The following is a 13,695-nucleotide window of genomic DNA, read 5'->3' on the forward strand; positions in this document are numbered from 1 at the left end:
CTGAAGTAGCCAGTGGAGGACGGTGTGTCCTAGTGTGACAGATTGGGCACAGCTCTCAGGGCCTGAGCATCAGGGAAGGAAGTGTTGACAGAAAAGGCTGCAAATGAATGTACCTTCTCCTTGTGTTCCAGACAGCCCGCTTGAGGATACTGACCCCAAAGACTCCTATCTCAGTCCAAGAAACATCATGGCGGAGCCAGACTACATAGAAGATGACAATCCTGAACTAATTAGGCCCCAGAAGCTAATCAACCCTGTCAAAACATCCCGAAACCATCAAGACCTCCACAGAGAGCTCCTTATGAATCAAAAGAGGTATGACAGTTTCTCGAGCTTTGTTTTCCTTCAGGAGTTTTTAGGGTAACCAGGTTTCATTTTAATTGTGTTCACAAAGGCTTCAAGGGATTTTTGCCTTCTGCCATATTGAAGACCCCCTTTTAATGAGCATCCCAGGGCCAGGCTGTGTCTCCTCCATGAAGCTCCTGCAGGTGGGCTGCCACTGGCACTGTCCCTTTCCAAGTGTATGCATATTTTAAGAAGCACTCTTATTTTGTTTGTGTTTATGCTCATGCGTGTGGAAGACAACTTGGAGGCCCCTGTTTTCTCCTTCCATCATGTAGGTCCTGGGGATCAAACTCAGAGAGAGTAGAGCTTGGCAGTAAGTGCCTTCACTTGATGAGCCCATGCATGCTATTTTAAAACATGGGTGGAAGAGGCTGAGATATACTATTTAATTTTAAATCTCTGACATTTTGGGAAGTGTAGGAATCAGATTTAAACCCTGCCTATGATGGTGTTTCCTAGCTGCAGGGACTTATTAGACTTAACAGACAAGATAATCTTCTTTATGTCTTTATTGATTTCCTTTATGTAGTGTTTTACATCATTACCATCTTTCTGTTGAATTTTTAGAGAGGAAGCAAAATACCTCTAGTCTTCCTTTGCAGTTTGTTTGTTACTTCTATCTCTGCCCAAATGCCTCTGGATTCTGGGGCTGGATCCCTGCTATCCGTTTATTTGTTTACCTATTGTTGCATGTTATGTGTGGTGTTTAGGAAGGCATGTGTAGAGATAAGGTTGACATTGAGGCTTTCCCATCTTTTTTTTTTGTTCTAGACAGTGTGTCTCACTCAATCTGGAGCTTTCTGGTTGGTGACATGGGCTGGCCAGCAAGCTCCTAGGCCCCCTCTGTCTCCATTTCTAGTACTGGGCTTACAGGTGTTTGATATTGTGACTAGGAATTTTTTCTTGTGTGTGTTAAGTCTTGGGGAATTTAAACCCAAGTACTTATGCCTACATAATAATCACTCTACCCATTGAAAAAGTGAGCCCAGGTCCTCACTTTTTAAGTAATTGTCAGAACAGACCAGTTCATAGGGACAGTCAAAGACGCAGGGTCACTTCATTGAAGAATGAGTACATTTTACATAGGATTATTCTCAGATTTGTGAGGTTGTAGGTTACTCATCCCCAAACATTCTTTGCTAAGCCTTCATGAAAAAATATCTACAACTGATCTCAAAGAAAGATGCTCAAAGCAAGTTAAATTTGGGCTGGCTGATCTGGGAGATTAAAATGTGTAGCTTTGCAAAGGTCAAGTCTCCATGTTTGATTTTTATTAATTACCTGATTGGTCTCATTTGCATGCCTCTTTTTCTAATTTATAGCATTGTCTTTATAAACAGCCATGATTCTTTTATTTTTAATCCCCTTTTATTCCAAAAACCTTTTATGATCTTGAGACAGTCCTTAGCCCTTAGCCATTTTGAGTTCCTGTAATTAACATGGGATAGACAAGGTAAAATTTTTGTATTGAAAACAGGCTTTCATTACATTATGAACCAGTAATCAAGACTAGCTCCCTATGAACCGAACAGAACATGCATGTTACATATATAAAGCTTCTTTGCCCTAGCCCACGGGGTCAGTCGATGGGGACCCCGACAGATGGAGACAAGACAGTATTGTGATCAAGTCTCGTTTATTGAATATAACCACAGGGTATGAGTAGTGGGGAAATGAGGGAATGTGCCAAAGGGAGGCTGTGAGGGAGGCAGAGTGTCCTTCCCAGCAGAATGCAGGTGTCCTGCTCTAAGATAACTTTCTATATGATAAGTCCGCAGCTGGGACTCTTTCAGGGTCAGGCTGCATCATATGCTTTACAGGAGAACAGTCATAAGATAATGGAAAATTACTAGTATGTTAGTATCTAAGAGAGCAGTAGGAAAGATGGCTGTTAAGATGCTAACTTTGCTCTGGGGTTCCCCATACTTCACTTCTTATGTTTTGGGACTAAAAATTTGAAATTAAAAAAATACACAGATCTAAGAATATATGAAATAGAATATAAACAAAAGCTAATAACAAGTTTTTACCATAAAACCAGTTATATATTGCCTAATAACATAGGTTTTTACATTGAAAAAAAATCTGCTATGTCTTCAACAGAAGGTGAAATACATTTATTTTTTTATTCCTTGAAAACAGCCCCCTCCCTAAACTATCAAATGCTCTTTCAGTTATCAGAATCATTCAAGGAATCAGCAATGTGTATTTGTGATGGTGCCACATGAAAAGTGAAGATAGATGGGGTCCATCTATCACTCATGTGCTTATTTTAGTGGATGTTATTATTTAAGCTTTCTATTTAAAGGCTTTCTTCTCTTTCACTATATAGATGAAGGAACAAATTCCAAGAGAGGCAGTTTGGCTAATATCTTAAGGCAGTTCAGACTAAACAGTGAACCATATTCCCATCTTTTCTCTCTAAACCCAAAGCCCACAACCTTCCCACACAATGATGCCCAAGCTAAATTTATGCTGTCTAGAGCAGTCTCAGTTATGGCTGCCTAAAGAGTCCCTCTGGGGCTAGGGAGGTGGCTCAGCAGGGAAAGCCAGGTGGATATGGCAGCCCACCTATAGCCCAGCCCCAGAACTTGAAAGGCAGAGGGTTCATGGAACAAGTGGGCAGTAGATTAGCTGAACTGAGATACTGTGCCTTTAAGTGAGATGCTGCCTCACCAAAGGCAGAGAGTGACCAAAGAAGGGCGCGCGCGCGCAGCGCGCGCGCGCACACACACACACACACACACACACACACACACACACACACACACACACAGAGAGAGAGTCCTTTCAAACAGGCAAAGGGGGAATGAGCAGAGAAAGACAAATACAATGAAGTTTCAGGGCTATGATCCTATAGCCAGGGTCTGTGTTGATGTCTATGGCCCGTAGTGCTACTAAAGGTCACAAGGATGCTCATGTCTAGACTGCAACTTGTGGCCATGTTGATTCCCAAGGACCATGTCACCCCTCGGGCCACTCTGATTTTAGTGGTCTGTGCTGTCATCACCTGAGGTCATGTTGTCAGTCGGGCCAGGGCTGCTGCCAAGGGGCATGTCTGGTTCAGTGGCTCTACCACAGCCAGGGTCTGTCTTGCTGTCTGTAGCTTCTGATACCATTAAAGGCCATGCCAATGTCATGGGTCTGGGCTGCTACCTGGGGCCATGCTGCCATACTGATCTGGGTGGCCACCAAGGTCATGGTTACAGCCATGTCCAAGCTGCTGCTAAGAGCATGTCTAGGTCCCTGTTCCTGCTGCAGCTGGAGTCTGTGATGATGTCCATGGCTTGTGTTACCACAAGGGGTAATAGAAACCATCCATGTTGAAATCCCTGACTCTCACTGGCCTTGGAATAGCTGGCCCTGTAGCAGGAGAGCTAGCTCCTCTGCACTTGGGAGAGATGGCCCCAACCTTCATCATGGGAATGGGAGAGCTAGCCCCAGTGGCATGGGCCTAGGAAAGCTGGCTCTACCTCTCACCAGAGGGGGCCGTCCCAGTGGCCTGGACTGACCAGCTCAGCTACCTACCAGATCCACATCCTGGCCTTGGGTTGGCCTGCCCTGTGGGACGATAGCAACAGGATGTCTGAGAGGAGTTTCTGTGAGGATCCAGGTGTGCCAGAGGACTTGAACCAGGACAATGACTCACTGCAATGAACATTTTGTGGGTGGGGCTGATTGGACAAATGTGTATACTGCATGACACACTGCAGCTCTCAGTTCCACTAAGATAAACGAAAAAGATGGAGGAGTGAGGTGGCGTGTTTGTTTGCTTGCTTGTTTTTAATTTATAGAGGGGCATGCTGAAGGGTGAGGGGCAGATAATGGAGGGGCTGGGAGGTGAATGGGATTGGGGTGAATGGTATAAAATTCTCAAACAATCAATAAAGAATAATTTTTAAAAAAGAGAGAGAGACAGGTTTTGTTGCTATAAGTCCTATGTTTAGCACAATATTCCAGGCTACTAATAATATTTTGGTAGGGTAGTTTGTAGCATGTAATCTAGAAAAGATATATTTGGTAAAATTAGGATTGACTTTTGCTTTATTCTTCTTTTTCACAAATTTCATTAGCTTTTCAGCTAAAACACTACCCAGTTTAGTTGGGTAGCCCCTCTCCCCCACCAACCATTTTTTTTTTTGGAAGGGAATGGAGGCCCAAGAGCAGGTCAGAAGAACAGGAATCTACAGAAGACAGCCCCTCAGTTAGGAGCCCATTCAGCAGACCATTTCCCCAGAAAATGCCTGCATCATTTTCCAGGCAGGGTCGCTTCAGATCCTGTGATATGTTTTAGATATTGCTGGACCTGATTTTTCTTTGGCTGTGTGAAGACCAAAGACCAAATCCATAATTTCTTTTTCTGTTGTGTATCAGAGCAGGCAGGAACTAAGCTTGTATGAAAGATGTCTAGACTTGTGTTCAGGATCATAAGTACCAGTCCAACAGCACCTTTGCTTGTGCTGAGGTCACAATCCCATGAGCTAGAAGGAGAGCACTCCTGGGCAGGAGTCATCAGCCCTGGTTGGGAGGCTGTCCTTGGGGTGGAGAACTGCCTTAAAAATGCCTCACAGGGTCAGATCTGGCTCAGTGGCTAAAGGTGCTTGCTGCCAAGCCTGACAACCCAAGTTTAGTCCTTGATACACATACATAGTAGGAGAAAGGTGAGTCCAGCAAGTTGTCCTTTGACCTCCATGTGCATACTTTGGTATGTGTGAGAACACACACACACACACACACACACACACACACACACACTCACATACTCACATACACATGGATATGTACACATATACAAAAAACCAAGTATGTGTAATAAAAAAATTAAAACCTCCCATGCCCTTTTTTAAATTAAAATTAAAATAATTTACATGTATAAGTTTGTTGCCTTGGTAATAAAGTATCATAAGCTTGATGGCTTAAAATGTTGCAAATATATTATGTATTCACTGTGACTTAATCTTCCTTCTCAGTATCCATTGATGCCAAAGCTTGCTCATTATCATCATAACCAGTATTTGAAATTTTTTCATATCATCATCACATAATAGGAATGAAATAAGCATAGGATTTAACCCAATTCCGAGAGTGGGTTTGGAATTTCAGATTCAAACTACAATACCTACAACAAGACTGCTTCAGTTTGCCTAAAGGGGAGAGAGTTTTGGATTTGCACCCAACTTTTAATTTTATGAGAACTGGTATATTTTATGACCTTTTAAAGTTTGGCTGTGCTTAGGGCAGGAGATCTGGCAGTTAAGAGCACTTGCTACTCTTCTAAAGGACCTAAGTTTGGATCTCTGTATGGATGTCAGGCATGTCACAACTGTTTGCAACCCTAGCTCCAGGAGATCTTGTGCCCCAGTTCTCCTTGGGCATCTGCCCTCACATGCACATATCCACGTGACCATATGCACGAGAACGCTCACACACACACACACCTGCACATAGTTAAACAATTAGCTCTGTTCACTGCGTTAGTCATAGGTTGCCCTGTGGGAATTGCTTGCTCTTAGGCAGACCTGGCCACCAGAACTTGGTCAGTGGTCAGTCATGACATGATTGGATATGCTTGTTAATGTAGATGTTAGACTTCCTGAGGAGACCCACCGTTTCCTTTCAGGGGATGAAGGGCTTATTTACAAACTTCAGAGAGGCTCATGTGTATCTTGACATCAAGTCTGCAGTCTGTTCTGGGGATGTAGCAAGCTTACAGGTGGTTCTTCATTTTCTCATCAACATAGAAAGTTAAATGATGTACTGGGATAAAATTTAAACTAAGTTCATAAGACTTCCTGACTGTTGTGACAGGACCATTTTTCCAATATTTTTATTGCTAAATATCTTATCTTACCATCTCCATTTTGTAAAATCTTTGAGCAGAAATGAATACTTAACATAGTTAAGCCCATGTGTCAAAATGGATATCAACTTAATGAGTCATACACCTGAGTTTGCCCAGCAACTTTGGTATAGCCCAGAAAAATGTATTAATAATTGAAGTTATTTTTTCCAGTGAAATATAGGGCAATGTCAGAAATTTAAATTATTCATATAAAAAATTCTTAATCCTAAAATTTAATTTTGTCCAAAATTTCATATTGAGATCTATATTCATAAAACTGAGAAAGTCTTAGTTCATTATTCCTTAATGATACTTTTGGATTCTTTGAGATATCATTTTACTGTGTAACCCAGGCTAATCTCCTGCTCTAACTTTCTGAGTGCTGTGATTACAGTACGCCTTCACACCTACCTGGTTAGTGATACTTGGAACTCATATGGACTTTAGTTATCTGATTAAAGATTCAATTTTTTTGACACCCTGTGGGCAGTGTTGTTCTTGTTCATTCTTGGTAATGGTGAAATAAGTGGCTTCAAAATTTTTATTGTGATTAAAAAATATCTCGGTAGGAGAGATGCTAGAATCAAGTGTGTGTGTGTGTGTGTGTGTGTGTGTGTGGTGTATGTGTAATTTTCTAGGAAGTGTGAAATATAGACTGGTTTGTCCTGACTTGTATGGCAGTGTTTAGAGAATGAGGATTTAGTATATTCCATCTTGATAATAAATACACTGTTAAAATAACAATCTTTCCTCTGCTTTCCCTGTTTTCATTAGCAGGTGGTTGATAGGTTAGAGGAAAATTGCTATGAGTTCTAATGAAAGGAGGGAGATTGCTTTTATTATTTTATGGTTTATTTCACACAGAGTGTCAAGGAAATTGAATCTTTAAAGTCTGTATGAGTTACATATGTTGTTGATTGTTTTTTTTTTAATAACCAGAGCAACATTTTGGAAATTATTTCTAAAAGGTGTTCAGCAAAGTACCAGTTAATTAATCAGTATGAGTTGACAGAATCCTTAGAGACTACTGTTCCCACAGGGCAGAGCAGCCATCAGCAGCTGGGCCAGGAGGGTGAAGGCCCCTGGCTACCTTGGGTTGAGTGTGTCATGTGCAAAAGCTGATCACTGTGTAGTCGTGCGTATGTGAGCATAGCATGAGTGTGTATACCAGCTAGCACACACCGTCTGCCTCTGATGGAGTGCTTTCCCTGCTCTGCTGTTTCATTTTTATTTGAAATGTACATAATACATTATAATATCAAGTAGAGATTATTATGGGTCAGTGAAGTAAATAATGGAGACATAAGGAAGAGGTAGGGAGGTTCACGTAGAATCTTAGAAAGCTGGGGCTCCTGGGTAAATCCTGAATGCAAGAGGGAAGTTGAGTCAGAGCTGGCATGCAGTTTATAAATACCACCTGAGAGCATGCTAATGGGTCTTACTGTCAGCTTGCCCCAAACTTTTCATCAGGGATGGTCTGCTTGACCTTCGGTTTTCCCCATGTGAAGAAATGACCACCTCATTTCTCTCTTATCATAAAGCATGTAAGAGTGTTATTCCATGATAGCTGTGTGGTAGCTAGGAGGGATGCCCTCCACTGCCTCTGTCCTTCAGGAATAGCCCAGCCTCGGATGTAACTTTAAAGGGGCGAGAGGCCCTCTCAGGTCTGAAAACTGAAAGGTGGGATATGTTCTCAGCCATTTTTTGAGGATGGCCTGTCCCTAAACTGTGTTCAGGACATGAGATTAAAGGCTAAGGCTTGTGACTTCAGATGGACTCAACGTCATGTCCTAGGCATCTTTATCTCTATTGTGACGGTCTACCCCACCCACTGTTTGAGCATGCTGCTGCCTGCCTTCTCCACTTCCCCAGATGGGCCTTTTTTGCAAGCCTAGTGTCTTGCACATAGTAGGTACTTAATGTGTTCTTATTAAGTTCATGGACTTTATGAACTCTTTGGAGGATGCTTTTTGCTTCTCTTCCATGCTGGTGAGTGTCTGAGTACTGTTGGAGAACCATTTGGCTTAGTGGTAGATACTCTAGTCTGGCTCATTCCTTGTCCAGTTACATTACTTTTCCTGTGAGATACTTCTATTAAGCTAACATTTTCTTTCCATCTCCCTCCCCCCCAGGGGTCTTGCCCCTCAGAATAAACCAGAATTGCAGAAAGTGATGGAGAGGAGAAAACGAGACCAAGTGATAAAGCAGAAGGAGGAGGAAGCTCAGAAGAAGAAATCTGACCTGGAGATAGAACTGTTAAAGAGGCAGCAGAAGTTGGAGCAGGTAGGTCTCAGATAAAAAGCAGTCCAGCTGTGAGAAGTCAGGTTGCTGGATGCTGGGCAAACAGAATTCCAGCAGGCCAGATATGTGTGTGTGTGTGTGTGTGTGTGTGTGTGTGTGTGTGTGTGTGTGTACTCTGAGAGAAAAACAAGAAGCAAATTCAGCAGAAGGCATAAATCCCATTTGAGACAGACATTCAGGCTCTATTAGGAACCTAAAAGAGGCATTAGAGGCCAAAGCAAATCAGAGGGGCTGGGAAGAACGTTCAGTGGGTTAAGCATTTGCTAGCAGCAGGACCTGAATTCAGATCCCCATAATCTATGTAAATGTGGGGTGTGTGTGTCATGGCCTCTAATTCTAAGATTTGGAAGTAGACAGGGAATCCTAGACCAAGGCAGCTAGGTAGACTAATCATGTTGATCAGCTCTGGGTTCAACTGAGATACCCTGCCTCAAAAGAATGTGGTGGATAGTGATTGAGGAAGACTACCTAGGCCAACCTCAGCCTTTCACAGACCTGCACACACATGCTCATGTGAACATACATACACAGAGGCATACATACCACATCACACATGAATGCACGAACACATACGCACCAAACAAGTTGAAGAAATGTCTCTCTACTCAAACTTAATGTAATTTCTCTGAGAAAGACTCGAGAGCAACTATGTGCTGAGCCCAGCATGTTGTTGTTGTTCTTGTCAACTCTTGGTATGGTTTGTGGCAACAAACATAGGGCTCATGCTTCTGCACAGATTAAAATTCTGCAAGTTATGTACAAATCTTTTTTTTGAAAGTTGGGATTCTTTTAAAAAGCCTCCCAGGACATAAATAATTTTCTTGTTTTTGAAATTCATTTAGCTTGAACTTGAGAAGCAGAAATTGCAAGAAGAGCAAGAAAATGCCCCGGAATTTGTGAAGGTGAAAGGCAATCTCAGGAGAACAGGCCAGGAGGTGGCCCAGGCCCAGGAGTCCTAGGCCCAGGCTGCCTGTGACCTGGCGTGTCCCCACCGTCGCTGTAGGAGCCATGTCTAGGTACCTCTGCAGCGCTCATCTTGGGTCAAAGTCCTGAGGAAGAGAATCCAGACAGCCGAGAATTTTGACTATCAAAAAGGATCCGGTTTGATTTAATATCAAGCTAGATGATTGTCGTTGACAGTTGCAATTCCCATTCGCCAAATGAAAGACATTGACCAGCACACAAATTAACACGGACCTGTGTTTAGAGACTTTAGACAAAGCAAAACAAAAGCAAAGAGCACTGGAATAATGCTGGAGGGTTGCGCTACTCAGCTTTTCTTCCAAGTTTAGTGGAACACAGAGCCCTGTTTCTTTAAAAACTAAAGAAATCGTGTGGAATCCTTTGGTTAGCTGTTAGATCATTTTTATTGCATCAAAATGCATTTCATCTGTTACATCCAGTATATGTGTTTCATTTTGAGAACCCAGAATTTTCTTGTTAAATGTATATCTCCCCCCACATTACAAATTAAGAATGGAATTTGTTAGCATTTAACATTTACATTTAACCATGCCTATTACTTTGGTTAACACCGAAATTCAGAAACCTGATAAGAAGTTTTAACATGTCAACACCCATTATGAACTTACTATAATTTCTTTAGGTTCTCAGTATGACATGTTACATGCTGCCTTTCCACTTCCAAGAAGGTATGTCATGTCTATTCCTTTATTGTTTCAATAACTATAGGCTTTCTGTTCAGTGTTAGTTTGTCATTTCTTGCTCAACTACTCTTTTTAGGTGAAGTAATTCCTTGGTTCTTTGGAGGATTAAACTAGGGGGTATAACTCAGCTTCTGTGTCTCAGAGAGAGGACAGATCTTTTGAGTTCCCTTGAGAGCAGTGTAGAAGGGTATCCATGAAGACAGTGATGAGGCCATTAGATACTGTATGTGATGCAAATAGAGATTCATTTCTAGGAGGCTTTAGTGGAGAACTTTATACTTTTCACATTTTAAGTATCTTAGATTCTTAGCTTGAAACATTTCTGGTGAATGATCATGTTTCTTTCCCCTTTTGTGTCTTGTGAAGAATGACTATTTTGGCGCTCTCTCAGCATGATGCTGTTGGTAGGGATGGTCTTGACTACTGTGTTGCATCTCTCAGGAAAAGCTGAGGTGCTGGGCAGAGCTGCTCAGTTTCCTCATGCTAGCTAGCATGCTGTTCAAAGAGACATCTAAGTTACAAATAATATGAAAGTTCTCATGCAAAATATATTTTATACTGCAGGCATGGGATCACTTTTTTTATTTAGTACTTCTCCATAGAGATGATTTAGCCAGTAATTTCTACACTGCAGGCTTGTGTTTCTTTTCATGATGCACACAATTCTGGATGTAGTACTTTCACTGGGAATGCTTCAGTTTGCCAGTTAACAGGCCCATGTTCTATCCAAGTGTGATTATGAAGTAAATGGATGATAATTCAATGTTAGATAGGGAAGTGTGAGAGTTGATTACAGCGAAAATGGATTCTTGGTCTTATCAGAAATTATCATCTAAATAAAACAGATGCTGAAGATAAAATTGTTTGAAGATTGGAATGGTGACTACTTTGTCATTTTTCTTTTTGAGAAAAGAAAGGTCATTCTTGATTATTGGAAAAAATGCCTCCAATGCATATTGATTGCTCTTTGTGTGTATGAAGTAATGATGTCAGGTGTTAGGGTGAACACTAGGGACTGGCTCATATATTTTTATCTAACTAGAAGTTAGCTCTATGATGCGTATGCTGAAAACAGTTCCATTGCTTGACAGGATTTTCAAGGGCCATCACCAGCTCCTTAGGAACAGGGCTGATTCCGTTCCTAGGACCAAGGAACGCATACTCCACTGGGGATGGGTTAGCTACAAACATATATCCTTCTTGGTTGCACTCAGACCTGTGATGTTCCTTGGTGGTTAGCGCTATGGGGTCTGGCCAAAAGAGGACGTATAAATAGCATGAAGTGATGGCTTCTGCTATGTCCCAGAGCACAGAGGTAGTGAGGCTATTAGGAGTCACTCACTCATATCAGCTCAGGAGCCTGCATTTTAGAATGCTGTCACTCTTTCTTTGCTCCTAACCCTGTATAGTTCAAACCCCGGGGACTTGTCAACATCTGCACAGGGTTGTGCTTTGAGCCACTTTTAGGGGGAATAAAAAGGCTCCATTTTTCCACTCTGTAGTTTTCTCAAAATAGACATGTGTTTTGTATAGTTTTCTGCTAGTAAAGTAGTTTTGCTTTCTAAGCTACAACAGTTGACTTTATTCTTCTACGCTGAGAATCTTGACCTGTTCGAGTGTACATAATATATATAAAGGGAGCCTTAATGGATTTGTTTTCGTAATTTAATATTTTTTGTATTTGCTCTTGTACAATTGTTTTTTTTTTTTTTAATGGAAAGTATTACAGAATCAAGGGTGGAATTCTGAGAACCAAAGTTATTCTTAATAAAAATCACCAATGCTTGGACCATATAACCGTGTTTGTCTGATTGCTTCAGGTGCATATGTAGACCTGGGGGTGGTATTGTTCAGTTCAGAGGTTAAATGATAGCTTCCAATTCTCCCCTGGGTGACAGTTCTCTCTGACATCAGCTATGTCTCCTCTCTGTGTGTCTGTTGAGTCTGAAAATTTACATGACAAATAATTTCATCCTAAAATATCAGTGGCTCCAAAACTTATTTTGCATTAAGCATATGGCATGATTGCAGACATTGGTCCTCCAGGTCACAATAGTCAGAATGATAAGGAGCTCACTAATTCAGAGGAAGGTACATTTTTTGGAAGGGTCAGATTTTTAGTGCTTGTGAATAGTAACATTTTTAGTGATTCTGCTTTTTTGTTGTTGTTTTTGCTACGCAGTTACATGAACACTACCCTCAAAGAAGTGAGTTGGGGGACACTCTATACACATGGCTGTATTATACTATTGGTTAGAATAGTTGGGAAGTTCAAATCTCCCTCCTTGACAGTTATGCCTTACTGTGTGGCTTTTCCTGGGGAGACGGAAATGAATGTCCTCACAGTGAGGAACACCTCCCCATGTCTGGCTCTGTGAACCAGGGTGTCTGTCGTGGTACAGGTGACTCAACAGGAAGCGTCATTGAAAAGCCATCACACATAAGGACTCATAGAAGCTGTATCCGCTGCAGGGAGAGTACCTGCCCCCCAGCAATTGTCAGTTACTGAGGGGATTACTGGGGACACAAAAGGGAAAGAGGAGGCAGGGAGGAGAAATTTTGTGTATGAACTGAACATGTGGGTTTTTCTTATTTTATCAATAACAATGCCTCTATTTCATATTAGATATTATAAATATTTTAAAAACCTGCAAGAGCTCTACACAGGGAGAACTTGCATTAAATGCAATGCACCTTGCATTAAGGCCCTGAGTTCAATCCACACAAATAGAATAAATGAAGGGTTTTTTGTTTTGTTTTGTTTTTTTTATACAAACATGCCTTCATCTCCAGGCAGTCTGGAGAAAATATCTACACAATGCACTTCTACTTTCTAATTTTGACCACTTACACAACTTTTAGTATCTTTGGACTCTTGATCTTAAATTCTCCTTAGAACTCTCTTTGATAGCTCAGTTGGTGGAGTGGAACACTATAAAGCATCTTAGAGTAAATATTTGTACTGTCTAAGGTTGTCCTATGGACTCTAAAACCAGCACAGAAGATGGATTGCACAAAAGATCTGAGCGATAGCTGGCCCTGTAGGATAACTAATTTCCCAAGGGGCCAGTTTTGAAGCTGTCAGCTTATGTAGATCACTGTGAGTGTGTTTTACAATGACAACAGACTTAAAAGAAGACAGGGCCATGAAGTGTCTGGGAAGTTTTAAGACTTTAGATATATTTTTGGTGTATCTAAAAGAAGTTTTAAAATATTAACTGGGCCTGTATTTACTGGTGTGACAAGAGATCATTTATTATTATTATTTAACATTATTTTTCTTTATTTTACATATCAATCCCAGTTCCCTCTCCCTCCCCTTCTCCCCTAACCCCCAACTAATCCCCAATCCCCAGGGAGGGTGAGGCCTACCAGGAGGGATCATCAAAATCTGTCAAGTCATTTGGGTTAGGGCCTAGGTCCTCCCCCATGTATCTAGGCTAAGGGAGTATCCCTCCATGGGAAATGGACTCCTGAAGTCCATTTGTGCACTAGGGATACATCCTGGTTCCACTGCCAGAGGCTCCATAGACTGCCCAG

At 41.5% G+C, this 13,695-nt stretch overlaps 1 protein-coding gene across 3 annotated transcripts in view; it reads left to right on the forward strand.

The window, feature by feature from the left end:
* Fam107b (family with sequence similarity 107 member B) overlaps positions 1 to 11,948 on the forward strand; it is a 68,758-nt gene extending 56,810 nt beyond the window's left edge. For all 3 annotated transcript variants that reach the window (XM_051205789.1, XM_051205787.1, XM_051205788.1), the window contains exons 2-4: positions 132 to 315; positions 8,320 to 8,470; positions 9,331 to 11,948. In XM_051205789.1, the coding sequence (XP_051061746.1) occupies positions 188 to 315; positions 8,320 to 8,470; positions 9,331 to 9,447 (396 nt within the window). In that variant the 5' untranslated portion in view covers positions 132 to 187 and the 3' untranslated portion in view covers positions 9,448 to 11,948. The remainder of the gene's footprint in view (positions 1 to 131; positions 316 to 8,319; positions 8,471 to 9,330) is intronic.
* The last annotated feature ends 1,747 nt before the right edge of the window (positions 11,949 to 13,695 follow it).

The sequence above is a fragment of the Phodopus roborovskii genome, unplaced genomic scaffold, assembly GCF_943737965.1.
Source record: "Phodopus roborovskii unplaced genomic scaffold, PHOROB, whole genome shotgun sequence".
Classification (NCBI taxonomy): domain Eukaryota; kingdom Metazoa; phylum Chordata; class Mammalia; order Rodentia; family Cricetidae; genus Phodopus; species Phodopus roborovskii.